Raw genomic sequence first — 24,556 nt, 5'->3', positions numbered from 1 at the left:
TTTAACCTGAAGGTTATTAATGCACAAAGAGTTGCTGCTGAAAATTAGATCAAGAGTATTGCTCCCATTTGTTGCTTCTCTAAAATGCTGCTGTGGATTTATTGGATGAGTAAAGAGTCATCCAATAAATCCTCAAAAGTTGTGTGTGTGTGTGACCACCCATAAAATTCCATTTGGAAAGTTAAAATCCCTATTATAAAGTATTCTGATTTACTGGCCTGCAGGTGCCTCCGTCAGGCAGAAGCAGTGCGTAGCACACGCTTCTTGATTAGACTGGGGGTTCGAGCCCGTGACTACCAAATACGGAGGATGCGGGAAGGTCAGGGAATGACCACCGCCTATCCCAGCGGCAATATGGCCTTAGTTGCTAATGCTCCAAATAACAAACAAACTGGCCTGCTTTATAGTTGTTTATTATACTCATTGCAGTCATTTGGTCTATAACACACTCCTACTCTCATGTTTGTTTTTCCCAGTTCTTATGTCACACCAAACTGACACAACATTGCACTGGCTACCCTTGTTGACTGGATGCACTGCCTTAGATTTAATATTCTTCTGAACTAAGAGCATGACCACCCTCCTATCCTTTCTATACACATTGTACTCCCCATATTCAAATTCTGCATCCCATATGTGTGAGTGACACCATGTCTGATATTCCTGTGATGTCTGCATTTGATGACTTAATCAGTACTTCAAATTCTTGAAATTTATTTACTATGTGCCTAGCATTAGCGTACAATCAAGTATACATACACCTGTTCTTACTCTTAGTTACCGTAACACAGCCCATGATTTCAAACCACAGCAGGGCTTGGAATCCCCGACACCTTGCTTCTCACACTGCTTCATGTTCTAATAGATGCAGTGCAAGAATAACTTTCATCTCTGCCTGCAGCTCTAGTTAATGTATTAGTATTTACCCCCCCCCCCCAAGCTATCAGTTTTCCAACATACCTAGAACTGCTTTGATAGCAGCAGCAAATATTCTTGCATCCCTTCTATTTAAGCATATCCCTTCCCTTTAAAAACAGTCTCTCCTGTTAATGAGCACAGACCATGCTGTGAAAAATTCTGCTCCATGTGTCTTGCACAGTCACTCTACAGCCAAATTGATTGACAGGGCTCTTAACATATACTCTCTTCTATCATATCCTTCTGAACAGACAAGGATTTCAGACAAGTTTAATCCCAACTTGCGACATTTTCTTAACATTGCCCAGTACTTGTTGATTTAATCCTAAGATCTACTTTTAATATCACTAGTGCCCATGTGTACAACAATATAATCTATCAAGCCCCCATCAGGATGCTGAATTCATGCTTAATTTCCTCATACCGTTTCTTGGTATACTGAAAGCACACACACACACACCCTTTTGGCTTATCGTGTCCCATTACAAATAGATCTGCAAGCATTGCACAAGTAGCACATTTCATTACATTGCGATTCGTAGAACCTTCTTGAGTTCTCCCCTCCTTCAGTGCTCCCCAAGTGCTCCCCTGTTACCACAGTCACCCCACTACATTTAGCTTGCTGTTTTGCTGCTGTAGTCTGAGGTATGGTTTCCATTTGACTTTAATTTGACCCGAGAATAATACAGTAAACTTATAGGTACCTAAATGCAGGAATACATATTATTCTATCTAGTTATGTTATATGTATTGGGCTATCAAGTTTACGTATATGTGTTAGTGACATAGCTGTTGTTGATATGAGAATTTCTGGTGCCAGGGCTTCTTGAGCCATATTGCATTGCCCGAAGTCATTGATGTTACATATGAAAACTTTGCAATAGGTGCATTTATGGCCTTAGTAGCCCTTGCACCAATAAATCAAACAAACAAAAACTACATATGAAAACTGCCATGGGAGCAGTTAGGAAATGGCCATACATTTCAGTTTATTTCAAATAGGAAAAAAATTCAGACAGATTTGTGTCATCATTACCTATGATGTGGTTGAGTGACAAAGGTTCCTGCAGATCTGAAGGGAAACAAAGAAGTGCATTGGGCATTGTTAAACAAGCTACATTCAATGAGTATATGCTTTACTGTGATTGGTTGTGAGCAGTGCATATGCTGCTGAAGATTATATCCTATAAGCAGAAAGAGATGAGTGAGGTGAGTATGACCTATTCAGATTCTCATTAGGATTACTTCTTTTCTATTTTTATGGAGGCTAGAATTCCATAATTGTGGTTCAGGTTTTAGTTGAAACAGCTTTTTTTTTTATGCATTTTCCACAGAAGTGTCCATTGTTCCATATATATTTTCTGTACATTGCATTTATAATCAGGATATGGCCTAGAGTCAGGATATGGAACTAGATCCTCATTTACTTAGTCTTTGCTGGATAGATTCTTTGCAGTATCATGTACATCCTTATTTCCTGGAATACCACTGTGGCCTAGGTGGATCCCATCTTAGTGAGCATCAGCAAACTATTGTCTTCTCTTGGATAGAGAAGACAACAGTTTGCTGGTGCTCACTAAGATGTATCAGCTTGTGTCTTATGAGCCTTAATAAAGGATTGTAGGGTGAGGAAATGTTTTTCAGAGCCAAAAGAGCATGCACTCCTTGAGTCAGTATATATTATGCTTTTATTGATTGAGAGGAGTGCGATGTTTTTAGGGCTGGCTTGATGGTATGGAGCTCAGTAGTATAACTGCTGCATTCAGCCAGATGTAAAATAGAAATGGTTGTATTAGGGAAGACAGCAGCTGCACTCGCTTTATTGTTAGACTTTGAACCATCAGTATAGATCTTGGTAAATTGTGGATACTTTTGTGTATGAGCAAAATGTAATTGTTGGTTGTTAATATTTGCTATAGCACCTTTACCCCATTGCTTAAAGTAATCATCACAAGAAAGTGTGAAGACAGTCTACAGGAGATCTGAATCATTTGATTCTCTGAGGATATTATCAAGCTGAATATTCCAGCATTCTGTTAGATTCTGCAATCTTGATACCAGTAGGCTGAATTGTTCCGGGTTTGTTTACATAGCGGGTAAACAAACTGCCCACTGCAGATCATGTAGTAATGGCCAAATAGGATGAGTGGGGAGGCTTTTAATTTTAGCCAAATAGTCATCAGTAACATCTTTCTTCTGATGGTGAGTGGAGATTTGCGAGCCTCGACATAAAGACTTTGAACTGGGGATGTTCTGTATGCACCTAGGACTATCCTAAGAGAAGAGCGTTGGATGGGTGCAAGATGGGCTAAGATGCTCTTCCTGAAAAGCTATATTCATAAACAAGTGCTCCATAACCTTGCCAAGATCTAATTAGGGCCCTATACAAGTGGAGCAGGATATAACGATCTACACCCCAAGATGTACTGGAGAGGACCCGAATTATATCCATTTTCTTTGTACAAGTGGTTTGTAGATATTTGATATGCTCCTGGAAGTTTAACTTCTTATCAAAAATTATCCCTAGGAGATGAATCATGATTGGAAGATGATTGGCCAAGTGTAACTTGGGTTCAGGATGCATTTTGTGCTCGGTGCAGAAATGTGTGGCTGTAGATTTGTGGCTTGACAGTTTTGTATCCGTTTTGTGCCATCCATAATTCATTATTATTTATGGATATTTGTAGATGTCTCTCAATATAGTTCATATTCTGAGAATGGCAGGATATGGTAAGATCATCAGTATAGAGATAAGAGTCAGCAGTGTTTGGAATGCTGTTTGTGATTATTGTTTATTCATACTGCAAACAGAGTGGTGCTGAGAACAGAACCTTGTGGGACTCCTTGTATGTCTGTTTGAGATAGAATCTGCTGGTACTGAACTTGTAAGGATTTGTGTTGAAGAAAGCTTTGAATAAAATATGGTAAATGGCCTCTCATATGAATAGAATGCAGATCTCTTAGGGTACTGTAGTGGCAAGCTGTATCGAAAGCTTTCTCTATATATCAAGGCATATTGTGACGAGGTGTTGATTTCTGATGAATGCATTCCTTATGTTTGATTCAGCTTTTGTCACGAGGTCTAAGAAAGTTCTATTATTTCAAAAGCCAAACTGATTATTACTGATTGTTTTGGGATTCATGGCACCAGGTGAGTGGATAGTGCACCATTTTTCCCAGTGTCTCACTCAAGCAGCTGGTTAGAGAAGTTAGTCTATAGTCTATTCACAGAACATAGTTCCTAAGGCATTTGCAATCTACCTAGAAGAAGAGATCTGCTTCCCATTCCAATTAATAATAGGAGAAGGTAACTTATGTTATTTACTGTCTCCCCCCCCCCCCAGATTATTTGGGTATCAGTGTATTTGTTGATTGAGGAAGTAAATTTTATCTAAGAGTCTCTTTTGGCCTTTCGCCTGATATAACAAGCTTTGGCTCTCAGTCTCTTGAAGTTAATAAGGTTGGCAGTGGTGGGATACTTGTGGAAGGTGTTCCATGCAGTGTTTTTATTTCTCTTTGCACTTTGTTGCAATCATCATTCCACACCAGTGATTTTTATGCCTATGGTTTCTTATTTGAGATTGTGGGATGGCGGCTGTTGCAACTATTAGTATCTGCATTGTGATATGATTGGTGATGGTATTAATAGCAGAAAACTTAATGATGTGATCATCAAAAGAGACATGATTGCTAAATTTTGTCCAATCTGCTTTGGAAAATTTCCATTTCATTTGTGTTTCTGTTTGTTTGGAATGGATGGTTTGAATTTTACATATCAGCGGATAGTGATCCGTTGTTTAGAGGATTGTCATGCATTTCTCACACTGTAGTTGGGAAGAAGATTAGAGAGCAGATTGAGGGATCTATTGCAGAGGTTGATCCAGTAGGAAAATGGATGTAAGTAGGTTAGTCAGTATTCAATAGTGTCAAATTCTTTCTGTCAAGTAGCATTTCGATAAGTTTGCCACATGTCTGAGATCAGTGAACCCCCCATAATTGATGATGTCCATTAAAATATCCTAATAGACAGATAGGAGATAGTAATTGAGAAATAAGATTTGTCAGTTCCTGAATCATACATGGATGGTTAGGCAGAAGATATATTGAGACCAGTGTCAGAGTGATACCAATGTGTGGCAACAGCTTCCAATGAAGTTTGCAATGGAATGCATATGGAGCGGTCAAGTGGGTGCATGAGTGCAGCTACTACTACTCCATGGGGCTGTTAGTGTCAGATCAATCTTGTCTGAAGATAATGTAATTTTTGACTGAAATGGAGATTTTTGGTATTAAATTTGTTTCTTGTAAGCAGGTGGCAACACGATTCTAATGGTGAATTAATTCATAGATATCATCAATATTGCTTCAAAAACCTCTGCATTTACATTGTATGATATGTTCCATTATTTGGTTTTGTAAGCGGAAGGTGAGTCAGTCTGCTTTTTTGTGAGTCGGTTGTTTATTATATTGGTTGTTTTGATTTTTCTTTTGTGGGAAAAGCAGGGTGTCCCGAGTCATTACTTTCTTTCATATCAGTTGCATGTATTTAAAGCAGATCTTGGTTGGTAATATCATCTATGTGCATGCTTGATAAGTGTGATTGTTTCACCTCAACAGGATCTGATTTTTGCAAATTCTCTACTACTTGACAATGGAGAGGTCTGTGGGATGGAAACGAGAGTGGTCACTGGCTTTGGTCTACTAGATTTGGTTGAAATGGATACTGAGAGGACTGATCAAGCTCAGTCTGAGATATTATTAATTTTACCTGTTTTCTTGGTAAGAAACTTTATTTTTAATTTTATATTTTTGAACTTTTTTCTCCAACTTCCAGAGTTCACAATCTTTGGAGTATGCTGGATGGTTTCCCTTGCAATTAGAACACTGGAGTTGGTGCCTTGCATTCTGTTTGTGTATGAGTTTTACACCTGAAGTTTGGACATGTTGCATCTCCACAGCATACTTTCTGGGAATGGCCAAATTTCTGGCATTTAAAACATCTTAGGGGGTTCAGAATATATTACCAAACATGGCAGTTTAAGTAACCCACTTTGATTGAAGCTGGTAGGTTTGGTGAACTGAAAGTTAAGATTATGCTCTAGGTAGGGACTAAACTGTTGTCTTTTCAAATCATGATTCTTTTTAAAAGCTTGAGTGACTTTTTGATCTTTAAGTTCTTGAACTATTTCATCTTCAGAAATGTTTAATAAATCCCATTTAGTAATGATCACTCCCTTGGAAGAACTGAGTGTGGTATGTGGAGCGAACTTCCACTCAATGTTGTGAACCATAATAATAGTTTAGAGTGCCGTGAGTGGTCTCTATTAGTAAATCTGATTGGAGACATTTCACCATTTTCAGCAAACCTGCAGCATTTTCAATGCATCTGAATGATGATAGGAGAGAACTTGCCCACAGTCTGTGTTGACGGAGAATGTATTATCAGAAATGCTGGTGATTCCTGTCTGCCAGTGCCCTTTTAGAGAGAGAGAGAGAGAGAGAGAGAGAGAGAGAGAGAGAGAGAGAGAGAGAGAGAGAGAGAGAGAGAGAGAGAGAGAGAAAGTAAGTCATTGTCAGTTTCACGATTGTCACTTTGTTGAGAGCTCTTGGCTCTAAACGTGGAATTCATTAATGTCCATTTCTGCTCCTTTTAGCCCCGAGGGTTGGTTTTTTTCCAGGTTACTGGCCCTCCCCCGTGGAGGCAGGAGTGGTGCCACCAGTGACCATGTGGTTGTTGAAGTTAGTAGAGTTGGTTAGTAATAAATATATAGACTAAGAAAAGAAAGGTGGATTTCTTTTCTGGTTCTTACTTTAAACTTTTAAATATAGAAAAAAGGTTACACCAGAAAAGAAATAAAACTATATCACTTTGGGAGAGCAATCTATATTCGCAGGGAGAAAATTGCTTGGCATCCAGGGGCCAGTGACACTAACACAGAACTCTGTAAAGGACAGAATATGCATAAAGTGTGGTTTGTGTTAGTGTGGCATAGGTTGTGTTGTTCTTCTGGCTGTTTAGCTGCGAGGCCCCTGCTGAGACACCACATTGCCTCTCACCACCACTTGAAGGTAGGCCAGGTAGTAGAGAGGATTGAGAATTCTGGCTGAATCCGATACAGTTGCCTGAGCTTTGTATTGCAATACATATCATATACATTATATGTACTGCACTGTACCATTAGGTTCATAGTTTTAAATTAGTTATAGCCTTACTAGAATAAAGTTTATTACCTAAAACAAAAAAAATATACACCAAACATGATTAGAACCTACAAGCTATTTGTTTCTTCTTCTTCCAGTCACATAGCTCCCTGAGGAGCTGTTGTGGCCACCAAAAAATTCCTCCAACTGCATCGGTCTTGTGCTCTACAAGCAGCATCGCAAACTGTCATGCCCAGAAGGTCACTGATCCCATCCTTCCACCTAGTTGTAGGTTCTCCTCGATTTTTCCTTCCATTATATTCTTCAACAGAAAGTTTTTCTTCCTTGCTGTGTGTCCAAAAAATTTGAGATTTCTTCTGTTGATACTATTAAGAAGAATTTTAGGCCTACCAATTTTTATTCAATACCCACTCGTTTGTTCTTCAATCAAGGTAAGAAATATGCGGTATTTTCTTGTAATACCACATTTCAAATGCTCCAATTTTTTTCCTGTCAATTCTTTTCAGATTCCATCCTTTACATCCATAAGTAGCTACTTGTTTACCACAATTAAAAACCTATAATTCCACTACTATGCACTACGCTGCTAGTTACGCGATTTATATTCATGCCAAATCACTGATACAAAAGCTATGAATATTAATGTCATAGTTCATTATGTGATAAAGTTAAGTTATTAAAACATGTATGTATTGATATAAATTATAGTTTATAAGTCTCTTCTAATACTGATTATAGTGGTATGATGAAACCTCCAGGTATTGCCTATGTCAATACTAAAATAATGGTGACAAAATTCAGATATTCTTATCAATACAACACATTGGCTGCAAAAGTTGACAGTAGTTTTTTTAAGCAATTACAAGGTCCAAGTAAAAAAAAAATGCAGCAAATTAATCAGAGAATTGCAAATGATTACTACACTACTAATTAAAATCAAAAGTAGAGTTATAAAAAAAAAATAATTTTAAATCAATAAATGAAGTTCCATTTAGCAGCTCCCATCCTGATATTATTTATCAGGTTAGTTTCAGACTTCTTCCGAGGGAGGAAAATATTCAGGGCTCCTGTGGGTAATTTCCAATATTTCTATCTTTCAGAAAATGCTGAGATAACCACACATAAAAGAATATTTGAAGTAACTGAAAATAAAAGCAGAAATCAGTTGGTATGTTATCTGTAGAAGATTTGTTTTTGACTTTGAACTAACCTTCTGTAGGCATTAGTATTTGTTTCAAGTTGCAAAACAAATACTAAATAAATTCAATTCGGTGTTAGAAGTATTTTAATATAAATAAATAGCATATTTTTACTTATGATATACAGTATGAATTTTACTTTTGAAGAGGTTCTTCATTTTCTTCTATTTGAATTGGTCATTGTTCAAACTGTCTGTGTCTAATGAGCAGGAGGAAAATATCTTCTTTCTCTAGTGTTTTAATTCATCTCCTAGTGCATAAGTTATTTTGAGGTTGTTGTTCTCCAAGTGCAAAACTAGATTATCCATTTTAGTGTATTAACACACAGCTGCAACTTTTCTGACTCTACCAGAAGCTTATCTTAGTTGTCCTGAAAGAGTACCACTTAGCAACAATCAAAATTTACAGATATCAAGAACAGGAACTTTTGTAAATTTTGACATCACTTCCTGTATCCTTTATCAGTATTATTTAGGAAGATCAAAAACAATAGTAAACAATAATAAATTTTCTAATAAGCATTATTCTGTAATTGCAATATTGCTGATTTCACGCTGCTCATCTTGATTTGCAGTTTTGCTTTACCATGAATATTTTTCATTTGTAGAGATCAATGTGAAGTAATTGTTCAGTTTATCAGCATTATTATTGTGTTATCCAAACTTTCTTATATCCATCATACAGAGATTTTATCTGATTTCTTGTTTTCTTCTTTATATTCAAATATCAATCTGCCTCCAATTCTGGATCACCCTCAACAGAGAATCTCTCAGTTCTTTCAGTCATTCGAGGTGATTTGAGTTAATCACAGGCCCACAAGAGGACAAAATTTCCTTGATCTTGCCATCATCATGAAGATGGTTGTGATTTCCTCCAATCCACGTGTTCCTGATTTTCATATCCCAATCAACACGGCCATAAGAAATTTAACAGCTCTGAAAAACCCAATCCACAGTGCTGCCTCGGGGCTTCCTCCTCAATTCCTTGGCACTTGCTTGTTGACTGTGATCTCATCCTTGCTGTCGACCTTTTCACTCACTGGATGAAGACTATCTCTGACTATGCAGCCACTAAAACTCTGAGCACTCCTTGGTCTAAGGCACAGTGGACACCTGAGTTGACAACTTTGTTCAAAACCAAGCAGTCTTTTCACAGCAAGTGGAAATCCTCTGGCAATATTGTGAACAGAGTTGTATTCTCCTGCTCTAAAGCCATCTTTAATCATTTCAAGGCAGCTGCAATTCAATGTCACATAGAATCCACTCTCAAAATGGGTAAACCATTCTACAAAAGCAAGAACAGTGATCTCTGCCTTGAGCTATGGCTTGAACATATTACCATGTTTTTCTAAGCAAACCACTGCCTTCGTAATACCATCACAAATCATCTACGGTCATCCTTCTGATTTACTTGCAAAGATAACGGTTAACCAAGCAACCACTTATTCAAGCCTTTAATGCCCTACTGGCGCCTCCGTAGCCAGGTGGGAAGGAGCAGTAGTACGTAGCACACGCTTCTTGATTAGACAGGGGTTCGAGCCCGTCACCACCAAATACGGAGGATCAGGGAAGGTCAGGAAATGACCACCGCATTTCCCGGAGCAATATGGCCTTAGTTGCTAATGCTCCTAAAAACCAAAAAAAAAACAAACAATGCCCTACTTGCCAGCTGGTGATGAGGAAATACCACAATTCATAGTAAAATGTCTCAGCCCATTCATCATAGACTTGCTCCTCTCCATCTATAATCAGCCTTGAAAACCACTTTTCTCCTACTGTGGCACAAATACAAGGTCTGTTCTATCCCTAAAAAGCAACTTTCATCTAAGTTCAACCAATTGGAAAAGGCCTTACTGCCAGCTGTAACAAATCACATTCTCTCACAGAAGCCAGCCAATATTCATTCATATTGGCAAAATCAACCATCACAGACTTAGCAACAACCAAGTCGTCCACCCTTTGATGCTTGAACATAAAGCTGAATTGGCCATCACTTACCTCAACATCGAGGTAAGTGATGGCTACTTTTCATGCATGCAATTTCCATTCCAGCTTTACTTCATCCATTATAGCATTTCTACAATACATGAAGAGACATGCTTTGGTTCCTAGGTGTCTTGCTCTAGGAAAGAACACTCGTGCTATGAGCCAATAATCTCACACTTTCTCTCAAAAATTCACCACGTGTTCCTCTGGGAGGAGTTTTGTCAGGTATCCTTTTCATCACAGTAATAGCACCACTGATCTCATCTAAAGATAATATAGTCAGTTATGCAGATGACCCCAAGCTCTTAACAAATATCACCCCTGAAGATACTTTCCTACAAGTTACAAATCCCATAAATGCAGCCCTTGGGAACATTGAAGAATGCTTATCCTGTTTTAATCTTGAAATAAATCTGTTGCAGTCTGCACAAATGGTTTTCTCATTAAATCTGGATCACTCCCTTGGAGGAACTGGAATTCCGAATGCGTAATTCCACAGTGACCATGGCATGATCTTTGATTCCAAGATGACATTCAACAGCCATATTGACATGGTAACCACTAAGTTCTTTCGGCGTAGGTGGGCCACCAAGCAGCAATTGCTTCATGTTCAAGACCCTTACATCCTCACAAGGTTCCTAGCAACTTCAATTTATCCACCAATATTATTATATGGTTCCAAAATTTGGGCCTCAGTAGCTCCATTGCTAAACTTCATCACAATCCTGGGATCATCACCACTGAACTGGCAGCTGCCCTGTCAATCAGAAGAATGCCCCCCCTTTATTTTTGAAATGAGAATCATATTCACTGTTAAAATGCTTTAGGATCAATCTCCCAATCCACCATCTGGGGGCCCCAGGTGCCAAGCGATTTATTAGTGACTAAGTGATTCCCAGCGATTTATAGAGAGTTAGAAAAAAAATATATCAGTTTCTTTAATTTTCATTGTTAACTTACTTTCATTTTTTGCGAAATAGCTCTTTGTCTTACAATCAGTAAGTGAAGACACAGGAAGGAAACTCACTTTTCTTATTTTTTCTCTTAATCTCACTTTACTAATCTAACACAGTAGCTGCTTGGTCACTAAGTGGCACTGCTCTTGCCTCCACGTGGTGGGGCTGGTAACCTGGGAGAGGAAAGTAACACTCCCAGGGCCAAAAGAGCAAACATGAGTAGTAAAATAACTACTGATACTACAGGGCTTCAAGAGAAAGCCCTACCAAGTAGAGATACAGAAAAGACAAAGGCAAAGAGACAGAAGACAATATGGACCCACCAAAAATACCGACATACATTGTTATACATGCGACAGGAGATCAGACATTAGGACGTATGTCTCCCTTCGTAATTCAGAAAACGTTAGAGGGTCTAGTAGGATCTCCCAAGTCTGTTCGACGTCTGAGATCCGGGGACATACTAGTAGAAACAGAAAGTCCTAATCACTCCCAGAAGTTGCTAGCAACGACAATCTTTGGAGGATTACCAGTAGTTGTAACACCACACAACACACTAAATTCTTCCAGAGGAGTGATCTCCGAGTGGGACCTCTTAAATGTGTCAGAAGAAGAGCTCACAGAAGAATTAAGAAGCCAAGGGGTAACAGCAGTGAAGAGAATTAATATCCGAAGGGATGGAAATATAATTCCAACAAGAACTCTAATCATAACCTTTAATATTCCGAAACCTCTAACAGTCAAAGCAGGATATCTGAACTGCTAAGTAAGACAGTACATACCAAATCCATTGCGATGTTACAAATGTCAGAAATTTGGACATTCACAAATGGCATGCAGAAACTCGGCTACCTGTGCAAAATGTGGTTCTAAAGAACACGAGACTACAGATTGCTCTGCCACCACCTTGAAATGTACAAACTGTAAAGGGGAACACCCAGCCTACTCAAAAACATGTGAAAAATGGAAACAAGAGAAACTAATTTAGAAATACAAAACAGAATACAACACAACGTACCAAGAAGCAAGAAGAATAATGCAGCCATGGCCTACAAACAAACCATCATATGCACAAGCAGTGATCCAATACAAATCAATAGAAGTTCAAACTGAAATTTCCATGCCGCCAAAAGAATCACTTAGTGGAATGAAGGCACAAAAACCAGGAGAAAATAGTGAATACTCCAATTTCTATTCACACAGAACAAATACCAACAAATCAGCACCACAACAAAGACTGAGGTAAACCTACAAACACCAAAGCAACCGAACAGATGGACATAGGAAAAATAAACACATCTGAAGAACCAGTACTGGAAATTTTCACAGAAGATATGGACATGGACAGGCCTCAATACCCTAAAAAAGATAAGACAAAATATAAGAATGTTCCATTTCGGAAGCAACCCGAAAGCTCTAGAAAAACCCAATAATGGATCAGTTCATCCAGTGGAACTGTAGAGGACTACGAACCAATTACGACAATGTCCAGTATCTAATTACACACCATACACCAATATGCTTCTGTCTTCAAGAGACATACCTTAGACAACAAGAAACCCTTTCAGTAAAAAATTATACAATGTATAGGAAAGACAGAATAAGAGATGGGCCAACACATGGAGGAGTAGCCATCTTGGTTCATAACCACATCCCAACTGAACACATTCCTTTAAACAGCAACCTCTAAGCGATAGCTGTAAGAATAACACTAAGATTTAAGGTAACCATCTGTTCAGTGTACCTTCCACCAGGACCATATATAACTTTTGAAGAAATAGACCAACTAATCTCCGAACTCCAATCACCTTTCTGTATAATTGGAGATATGAATGGGCACAGTCATCTGTGGGGAAACACTGACGTCAATAGACTAGGATGAATAATAGAAAAAATAATAGATCACCATAATCTTTCTCTACTTAACAACGGTAAACGTACTTATTTTTACTTTCCTAGTCATACAACCTCAGCAATAGACCTAACCATATGCACCCCTTCACTCCTACCAGAATTAAAGTGGCATGTAATAGAAAACCCATACAGCAGTGACCACTACCCAGTAATCACCACACTGATCAGGAACCTTCCCTGCCATCCCAGCAGACCATCCTGCTGGAAAATAGAAAAGGGCAACTGGGAAAAGTTTAGAGAACTCGCAATATTTAATCCACAAAGCATTCAAGAAAAATCAGTCGATGAAGCTGTGAAACACGTCACAGATACCTTAATACAGGCAGCTGTGCAAACAATACCCAGAACTTCAACTCGTTTTCCGCTACATCCAAAATCCTGGTGGAATGAAGACTGCATGACAAAAAAAAGACAACAAAACAAAGCATGGAATAAATTCCGGAGATGTCCTACAATGGATAAGTTCCGGAGTCCTACAATGGATAATCTCCTAAAATATAAACAAGCACGAGCGCTAGCCAGGTATACCAGGAAACAAGCCAAAAAAAATTTCTGGATCCAGTTTACTTCCTCAATAAATAGAACAACAAATACACAGACAATATGGAATAAAATATGGAAAATGAACAGAAAATACAAAAACCAACCATCCTTAGTATTACACTGGAATGGAGAAAGCATTACTGAACCTTCAGAGACAGCTAATATACTAGGAGAAACATTTGCCAAAGTATCGTCAAAACAATCATATCATGAAGAATTTTTGACCTATAAAGAGAAAACTATTAATTTTAACACCAAACATATTGAATCCTATAACCAACCAATTACATTACATGAATTACGTGAAGCATTATCAAAAACAAAACCAAGTGCAGTTGGACCAGACAACATACATTATGATATGCTTAAACATCTGAAGCAAAAAGAAATAGAAAACCTTCTTAAACTGTACAATCGCATTTTCCAAGAAGAGCAATATCCTGAAGCATGGCATCATGCAATAGTATTAGCTTTCCAAAAACCCAATAAAGATCAGAACAACCCAAACAACTATCGACCGATAGCGCTCACTAGCTGCTTGAGCAAAGTTTTGGAGAAAATAATCAACAAATGATTAATCTGGTTTTTAGAAACAACCAACTGGTTCAACAGTATGCAATGCGGGTTTAGAGGTAATAGATCCACCTTAGATCACCTTGTAAGAATAGAAACAGACATAAGAGATACATTTATAAGTTCAAAACATATGGTTACCATATTTTTTGATATAGAAAAGGCATATGACACAGCATGGAGATATGGTATACTACAAGACATCCACGATGCAGGCCTCAGAGGACATTTACCGCACTTCATCCAAAACTTTATGAAAAATAGAACGTTTCAGGTCAGAGTACAGAACACCATGTCAAAAACATATAAACAAGAAGGAGTTCCCCAGGGGTCTGTCCTCAGTGCTATACTATTCATCATAAAAATAAATGGCATCACAAAACAACTGCCATCCACGGTGTCGCATGCACTATATGTAGACGACTTCAGTATATCGTATCAAGCACAGAATATGGGAACAATAGAAAGGCAACTACAATGCGCAATTAACAGAATCAGTAGTTGGGCCCAGAAAAATGGATTTAGAATTTCACAACAAAAAACAGTCTGCGTACATTTCTGTAGAAAAAGAAACTTGCATCCTGACCCTGAACTAACAATAGAAGGTCACAAAATACCCGTCAAACAAAGCGTAAAATTTCTTGGACTCATTTTAGACAACACGTTAACCTTCGTAGAGCATATAAAGCAATTACAAATAAAATGTATGAGACGACTTAAGATCCTTAAAGTCTTAACATCAGTATCTTGGGGAGCAGACCGTTATACCCTGCTCAATCTGTACAAAACACTAGTAAGATCAAAAATAGATTACGGAGCACCTGTTTATGCTTCCGCCAAAAAGAGCGCCCTCAAATGGTTAGATCCAATTCACCATGGTGCAATACGAATAGCAACAGGAACCTTCCGCACATCACCTTCATGCAGTCTTTATACAGAAGCTAATGAACTACCATTGTTCCTCAGGAGACAACAGCTGGCCCTACTCTATGCATACAAGATAAGATCCACAAGAAACCATCCGACTTGGACACAATTATTCTCACCAAAACGGGAAAACATATATAGGAATCGCAAAGGTGCGAACAAGCTTCTAGGAATCAGACTACAAGAGCTACTGGCAACATGTGATCTTAACGTAGATAATGTTGCAAATCTTGAAAGGCACATAATACCACCATGGATAAACCACTCCACAACTTGTGTACTCTCCACACAAACCTGGAATAAAAATAATTTGTCAAACATTAACTTTCAACAACTGCATGCAGCACATAGAACTAAATATCCCAACCATGTACCAATATATATATATATATATATATATATATATATATATATATATATATATATATATATATATATACAGATGGATCAAAATCAGAGAACCATGTCGGAGCATCGGCAGTATTCCCAGACCCTACACTGGCATGCCAACTTCCAAAAGAATGCAGTGTCTACACTGCAGAATTAGTAGCAGTTCAGATAGCCCTGGAGTACTTCAGAACCACATATCATTTGAGAACAGTAATATATTCTGATTCATTAAGTGCAATACAAGCCATTCAAACCATGACCAATATAACCCATCCAGCTCTCGTGCAAATTAAACAGATATTAACAGACTTAACAAAATAAAAACAAGAAATACTTTTCTGCTGAATACCAGGACACAAAGGGATAAAAGGAAACGAAGAAGCTGACAGAATTGCAAAATCAACAACTAACCTTCAGAAACAACCTTTCCCAGTGCCGTATCAGGATTACAAACCAATCATTCAAAACCGCTCTCTAACACAATGGGAAGAACTCTGGCAAAAAAAACCTTCAAATAAATTATATGAAATAAAACCAAAAGTTGAACTTTGGAAAACAAGCACAAGGAAATCAAGGAGAGAGGAAGTCGTTCTGACCAGACTACGAATTGGACATTCACACATGACTATTTACTACGTGCCAAAGAACCTCCAAGATGTCAAACATGCAATACTACCCAAACAATCAGACATACACTCATAGAATGCCCAACCTATGAAAATGATCGACGAAAGATTTTCTCATCATTACATAAAGGAAATCAAGACATCACCCTCAGAGATATCCTAGGTGACAAGGAACGTGTATCAGGCATTTTCAGATTCATGCAGATAATCAATGTCTACCCTCTACTGTAAATAATGATAGGGTATATAATCACAGAAAATATTTAACTCCTGTGCTTTCGACCAAGATATAGAGAATGAATATGCATACGAAGACATAATATAACAAACGAACTGGCGCACTATAATCTCCGTTGTCAATGCGCCAACAAACAACAAAACAACCAACCAATCAACCACCATCTGGGACTTGTGCTCCTGGAGGATCCCACAACCTCATCTCAGATCCACTCTGATGCTCGTCAGCCATACTAACAGACTTGCTCTGGCAGACAGTTTCCTTCCCAACCAACTGCTTGATGTGCTCAGTAAAATAGACTGTGACGTGCACAAATTGGTGAAAGGTATGAGGTACAGACAGGGCACCTGGCCATCATGGAGACCTCTTTGCCATAATTAAAGTTATAGCTATCTGTGTTCATTTACATATCTTCAGGTTTTTTCCATTTATATTATGTTTTGTTGTCATTTATTTATTATTTTTTGTTTACATATTGGCCTCTTCTACTAATTGTAATGTGTTACTTTAAGTGCCTCTCTGAAATTGTTAACCCCTGCCATTCAGATGCTGTGAAGAGATGTATGGGTTTTCTCCATAATAAAGATTAGATTTATTTATTTATGTGAAAAGTTCTTCATTAATTTTCTTTGCTCTCTTTCTTAAGCAGTGATTTCTCATAATCAGTCTTTGTCAGCCTAACCTTTTCTGTAGTACTATTACATATCATCTTATAACTATTGTAAGCTTTGAAAAACTGGTCAGCTTGTTATTCATAAATCTTGGCCTCCTTGCGCTGTAATTTCATAATGGCATATATGCATTTGTTGGTTCTGTCACTACTACTACTTTAAAGAGATTCCTTAATTCTGTTTGTCCTCCCTGTGCTATCTGCCTGGCTGATAAAGGCCTAGTAATTTAAGCTTTAATATTGCTCTTTCCTGAAATTAAAACCCATGCCTTTGCCTATAACAACAGTGATCTCCCTATATCTCCTCATCATCACATTTAGAACTCTGTGGTCAGTGTTGTACTCTCACCCCTATGATGCTGTCTGGTTTATGTGTGAGGATTATGTATAGATTATTATTGGCCCTGGTATTTTCCCTTTATATGCTGATACAAATAATCACGTAGTTGATTTAAAAATTTCATCTCCATGGGCAAAATATATATATATAATAATATAAAACAGAATATTCATACTATTCCCATTTCATAAGTTAACCATCCTATTCTGCTTTGAATTTAGCTAGGTTCACTACCTCTACCATATTGGGAGGCAGCCCAACGTTCGATAACTTGTTGCCCATAGGTGAACTTCGTGAGATTCAATCTTATGTTATTTCCCTGAGATTGTATATTTGCATTCCCCGATTCTTGTTTCTCCTACAAAGAACAGACCTTCCTTATTCATTTCACTGAAATCCTTCAGTGCTTTATTATCTAAAATCTCAGTCAGAAATTTTAGACATTTCAATCTCCTTGGATGTTTAGTGGTCAAACTTTGCAGACCACACCTTCTAAGCTGTTCTTTTTGTGTGCCCCAGAATCAGGGCCAGCGCTAGTGTTTATGGCACCTGAGGCAAAACCTTGTAACAGCACCTAATTCATATCGTACCTTAACACACATATATTGCAGTAGCACATCTAGCATTTCGGTTTGCGAGGTTAACCCAGAGAAAATTACTAACGACTTAAAAAAGTCTTTGCAATTTTACCCATGCCCCACAGAAAAGCATGTGCACTCTGCAGAACCATTAAAAGAAAGCATTTAACAAAATAGTTTATTAATAATTCCTCAACAATTCCACCCTCAACGTCATTAAGGGATTATGGATTACTGTACCTATTGCTGTGGTATTTTTGTATAATTGTAGATAGTGAAAACCTAACAGTACAATAAATAAGAAAAAGATATTTTGTATTTGGGGTAGAGATAAAGTAGAAATTTGATATTGAATGTTAAATGTAAAACATTTTATTAACAGCGCAGCGCCTATTTTAGGCGGTGCACAAGTAAGGCAAGTGCCTTACTTGTGCACCCCTAGTGCTGGTCCTGACCACTTTGCTCTCATTGCTAATCTGGTTGCTTTTCTTTGAACCACCTCCACCAAATGTTTTGTCAGTTTTCAGGTGCAGTGTCGAGAACTGAATATAATATTTCAAATGAGGTCTAACCACCATTTTGTGTAGGGAGATAATGACATCCTTCTCCGTGCTAGTAAAGGCCCTATAAATCATGGACAGGAAATACAGTTGCCTCTTAAAACCGCATGAAAATTTCATGTCAGATTGAATTGTAACACTTAAGTGTTTTTTACCTTGAACCACTTTTAGCTCCCCTCTCCATTGGCTTATATGCAATTCTGGGATTTCTGTTCCCCATTTTAGAAGCATTAAACTTTAGTTGCCATTTTGCTGATACATATGTATCTGATCTAAGTGTGTGTGTTTTTTTTTTGTTTTTTGAGGCATCATGTTCCAGCTCATATTGTTAAACCATTCCCACCCTCAAATCATTTACAAACTTTGTCATACCCTTGTCATTATCATTTATGAAAATTAGAAAAAGGAGAGAATCTAAGACACTGGGAGGGGGAGCAGGTCTCAAGGGATCAAGCCTTCGGAGATTAATAATTATAGTATTTCTATTAGTAAGACCAAATGATGCAAGGAAGCAGACTTTTTTTCTGCATCAGCCAAAAATAAAAAAATATAGTAAAAAAAATAAAAATTAAATTTTTTAAAATAAAAATAAATAAATTAAAATAAAAAATTAAATTAAAAAAAAGTGGTGACAGTCACTGTCACCACTACATCGGGAGTTAACTTATTCCAATGTTTGCCAATTTGCTGCCCATAGGTGAATTTTGTGTCTAGCCTGTGAAGGAAACACCTTCCTCTTTCATTTTACTCAATCCCTTCAGTGCTTTATGCACCTCAATGAAATCTCCCCTTGAAGATTTAGTTGTCAAACTTTGCAGTCTATGCCTTCTAAGCCATTCTTATGTGCATTGCTTTGCACATGTCACCATCTGGTTACTCTTCTCTGAACCATCTCCAGAAGTTTGGAGTGTTTGTTTGTTTGTTATTTGGTTTTTAGGAGCATTAGCAACTAAGGCCATGTTGCTCAGGGGATATGCGGTGGTCATTCCCTGACCTTTCCGCATCCTCTGTATTTGGTGATCATGGGCTCGAACCCCAGTCTAATCAAGAAGCGTGTGCTACACACTGCTGCTCCTGCCCACCTGGCTATGGAGGCACCAAGTTAGGAGTGGTCTCCATACCACCTGAATGCAATATTCCAAATGAGATCTAACTGTCATTTTGTAAAGAAAGGATAAGATGTCCTTCCTCCTACAAGCCAAAGCCCCTATAAATCATAGGCAGGACACCTTGTGCTGCCCTAGCTGTGTGTTTACACTGCATGGAAAAATTTAATGTCATGTTGAATCGTAACACTTAAGTCTTTTTTTTTTTTTTTTTTTTTGTCTTGAAAACACTTTTAGTTCCTCTCCCCCCTAACTTAAGCGTGACTCCAGGATTTCTGTTTTTCAAATGCATAACTTTCCATTTGTAAGCATTAAAACATATTTGCTATTTTCAGACCAAACATGCAACTTGTCCAGGTTCTTTTGAAGCAGCATGGCCTAACTTGATTTGTTAACCACCCTTCTCACCTTGGAATTAACAGCAAACTTTTACAGCTTATCTGAGCTACCCTCCTCAATATCATTTATGAAAACTAGAAATAGGAGGGGACCTAACACCAAGCCTCACTTGTTACACTGATCCATTCTGAAAACTGACAATTTATAACAACCCTGTCTCCTATCTTTTAGCCAGCCTGCAATCTGGTGTAGGATCTTACCAGTAACTTAAGCTTCTTCCAGTTTATACAGCAGCCTTCCTTGTGGAACAATGTTACTAAAAGCATACTATAAAGTCTAAGTATATAATATCAGAACTTTTACCGGCATTCAACTGTTTAATTACTATGCAGTTGCATGACCTCCCCTTGATGAACCATGCTAAGAACTATTCATGGTACCATTCTTGTCAAGGATGCAGAATTGCATCCTTAACTACAGACTTCATGATCTTATAATATTCCCCATCACCAAGGTCAAACTCACTGGCCTCTATTTACCCAACTCCTCTTTAGCATGACCTTTTTGGATTGGGGAGACATTAACACTTTTTCAGTGCAAAGGGGGTGGGGTCTTATGCTCTCGTTAACATTCCCAAATAGCTGTGAAATAAAAATGCCAGTAGTTTCGAGATTTCTTATCCAAATAGTAGTTGAGAGCAGAATGTTCAACTACCATTTGAATATGTTTTATACTCTTAGCCTGTTCAAAATAGTTTGGATTGATTAATAACTGTTTTTTGATCATTGCAAGCTTAATAACATAGGCAGAAAACGAAGATGAAGACTTGAATACAATCCGGGTTGCAATATGTAATATTCGTATCTTGAAGCCCTATCACAATTATTGGATAAAGCTAAATACTTTATTGGTCCAGATTAGTTGAATTTATATGTTGAGCAGATGTGATTGAAGTACATTTTTTCAGATATTGAAAGACAGTATTCATATTAACTGGGTTAACTGCATATATTAATATTTCTAGTATTTTTAGTAAGCAAATTTTTGTTTTCAGTGTTATATTTTAAAATATAAACAGATGAATTATGTATTATAATTATCTTTGTAAAATAACTTTCTTGTTTCTATAAGTAATTACTCATCTTAAATGGTGTCTATTAAAACTCTTAAGTACTGTAAAGAATCTTTATGAGAAATATAAATTTATTAACTTGATTTAAATGGAGATTAGTTTACATGAGCGAAGTTGGATATCATTGTACAAAATTGCCCATTGGCCATATTACTATAATTTGTTATTATTTTTTTGTAGGAGAAATTGCAAGGGTAATCCTCATTGTCTTATTGGTTTAGGAGAAAGAGGATGGATGCAAGATATTGCTGATGAAGACTGGCATGAAATTGATGATCCAAATTCAGAAAGGAGGCCACAGGTTTGGGCTTCATTTTGAAAGTCAGTTAATAACCAAAATATTGTTTCATTATGCACTGAAATTCTCTCTTTCTCATTCTCCCCAAGGCAACTATATGTTTTCTCTCTGTTAAGTAACTCAAATTATAACTTAGTTGATATCTCACCTCCAGAGCCTATTTCCTGCAGTTATTCTCAGAAGACCCAGTCATCTATTTAATGAGAATACTATGAGAAGCTTCCTTTATTATTTATTATCAAGCAATTTTCTAGTAAAATGTATAATTTTTTCTTAATGTAAATAGTAGCTCCTAAAACTGAGTTTTGCTCACAATGTTAAAACAAGTAAATACATGGGCATGTGTTTGAGTAACTAAGAGTAAGAAGAGGTGCATGCATACTTGTATGTACACTAATGCTAGAAGCATAGTAAATAAATTTGAGGAATTTGAAACCAAGCTGCAAACCGCACCGCACTGCAGCCATTTTTCTGAACCGTGAACCGAACCAAAACCACCGAACAGATTTTTTTCTGAACTGCGAACCTAACCAACATTTTTTTGGAAAAGTGGTTCAGTTTTTGGTTCAAACATCGACTACGGCCTATGGGTCAACAGAAATTTGGAAAATTTTCATGGGGAAATCCAGTGAGTAGGAAACATATACTCCTTCCTCTTTTTTTTTCCATTGTTCATGGCTAGGCTTCTAGAATGGTTACTAAGAAGATGTGAAAAGCACTGCATCAGATTAGCAGCCCATCTCAGGGGTAGGGAAAGAGTTTTTTCACTTTGACTAAGAAATGAGTTGCAGAGGGACCCTGTGGGCCACAGGGTCCCTGCTGAGCTATTTGAATAGAACTCTGCAGTGGGGTGTGTGTGGGAAGAGATGCTCTTGATGCAGCAAAACACCGATTAAATCAGTGATAAGAAAGTGAAAGAGTGTTAGTACTGAGAATCGCTCATTAGCATTTTTCTTTGAGAAAATTAGCATGTTTAGTTCTGAGGGTTTATCTTTCCTGTTTCCGCTCTGCCGTAGTGCACTTCGGCTGCGATATTAGGTTACACGTGGATACCTTGGATGAAGGATTCCCAAAAAAAGCATCTTCGGTAAGTGTATATGTATTATTTTATTATAACCTTTACTTATTAATTAAATTATAATAACTCCTAGAAATTCTCATTTGTATCGGATGAATTTTTATTTTATTTCGGATATTTTGAATCGTAATGATGAGAAACTCATGCACCGAATTACAGAGAATCTTCAGTATATTTAAGCATGCTTAATATTAATATAGTTCTAATAACTATGTGCATAAAGGGAAAACTTCTCTGCAGTATTTTTAGTTATTATTATTTTTAATATTTATTTTATTTAATATTATTTTTAATATTTATTTTATTTATTATTAAATTTTTTCTTATTTTCTTATATTCACAATATGAGATATATAAAACAATGCCGTTTTTAACGATATTTTTAGAGTTTGCTGAGTAGTGATATACTGCTTTTGCACAAACTTGTACATTGTCAAGTTCTTTTGCAGCCTGAGGCTTAAACCCTAAAAGTGCTTTAGTCTAATTCACTTTATACACCATCAGGCATCTCTCATATTGTGGAGTTATACTTCATAGCTGTTTTGTCATCATCGCATCACCCACGGGAGGAGGGCCAAATAGCTCTGAAATGATCACCAGGGGAGCCTGATGCTGCCTAGAGTTTCCAAGAATAGGTAACAACAGTCTTCTCTACTGGGGAAGCATTGTCTATTCAAGGAGTTTGAGTTTTTTAAGCAGTGTGAGTTGAAGGAGTTATCGTCCCTTTCATTCTTCTACACCGTTTCTTTTCCTCTTACATTTCCTCTTTCCTACTATTACTTTCCCTCTACTTTTTGCTTTTCTAAGTCTAATAGGGATACGTGGATAGTAGAGTTATTATCCCACACATATATACAAACAAGCTTTGAAATGGTGCCATCTGGGTGGTGGTGGTGCCCACTGAGAATAAGTAACAGTAGTCTTCTCTACTAGAGAAGCGTTACTTATTCGAAGTAGTGCAATATCATGGCAACTCGTTGTGAAGGTATTCACAATATGAGATATAACCAAAACGATGCCATCTTTAGCTTTTTTAGAATTGCTGTGTACTAATATGCTGCATTTGCACAAACTTGTGCGTTATTCAATTTTTTAAATTGATTATTTGATTTATTTATTTATTTATTATTATTATTGAATTTTTTTAATATTCAATTTTTTATTTATTGTTATTCAGTTTTTAATATGCAATTTTTAATATAAATTTATTTATTTATTATTATTCAGTTTTTAATATGCAATATTTAATATAAAATTTTATTTATTATTATTCTAGTTTTAGAGAAAAATAGGTGTGAAGGAATCTTATGTATTTATCACTTTTTTGTGGCAGATAAGCTCAGAAAAGTTCAATAATGTAGTCCCTCTGCTTAATCAAAGCTTATGCACTCTTATTTACTGTTAAGTACTGCGTAATATTTAAGAAATAAAGGATATTCTAAGTAATTTAAGGATAATGTTTTTGTTCCTTTGTGTACATACTTTGATAGTTTTTGATTGGAACATTTGACATACTTCACCTTTATTGAGTTGTTACAACAATTGTGCATATGTCTCTTAAATATTATTTTTGTAACAGTTTAAAAATAAATATTTATTTATATTTTTCCCTCCCTCAGATAACAATGAATGGCAACAGAAAAGGGCATCCTGTCCACGAAAAATTTCATTATAATAGTGACACAGACAAGAATAAATGTACTGTTTGTTAAATGGACTTGAAGGGGAAACATTCAGAAAACTTACTGAGACATTTAAAAAGAAAGCTTGTTGCCGATTACGAGGATGTTTTAAAAAAGAAAGCAAAAATAGTGTCTCCACAGCTACCTACTATTACGAAATTTGTTACATCTAGAGTTAGAAAAACCGTATTGGTTGAAATATCTGCAGAAATAGTTAAAGATGCATGCATGGAAATTAGTGACTGTAAATGGTAGACCATTTTTTTCTGCTTGAAGACTCTGGATTCTGAAAATTACTGGTTATTTGTTATTTGGTTTTTTTTAGGAGCATTAGCAACTAAG

The 24,556-nt window shown here is 37.0% G+C and overlaps 1 protein-coding gene across 8 annotated transcripts in view; it reads left to right on the top strand.

The window, feature by feature from the left end:
• LOC150079283 (ubiquitin carboxyl-terminal hydrolase 48-like) overlaps positions 1 to 24,556 on the top strand; it is a 955,076-nt gene that overhangs the window by 73,450 nt on the left and 857,070 nt on the right. For 7 of the 8 annotated variants that reach the window (XM_090382262.1, XM_090382266.1, XM_090382265.1 and 4 more), the window contains one exon: positions 21,337 to 21,457. In XM_090382262.1, the coding sequence (XP_090238388.1) occupies positions 21,337 to 21,457 (121 nt within the window). The remainder of the gene's footprint in view (positions 1 to 21,336; positions 21,458 to 24,556) is intronic. The other variant, XM_090382268.1, reaches the window with a different exon arrangement.

Source organism: Mastigoproctus giganteus, chromosome 10, assembly GCF_048544385.1.
Source record: "Mastigoproctus giganteus isolate SK-2022 chromosome 10, ASM4854438v1, whole genome shotgun sequence".
In the NCBI taxonomy this organism is placed as follows: Eukaryota; Metazoa; Arthropoda; class Arachnida; order Uropygi; family Thelyphonidae; genus Mastigoproctus; species Mastigoproctus giganteus.
The sequence above is the reverse complement of the archived record's forward strand: the minus strand, read 5'-3'. Positions and strand labels throughout refer to the sequence as shown.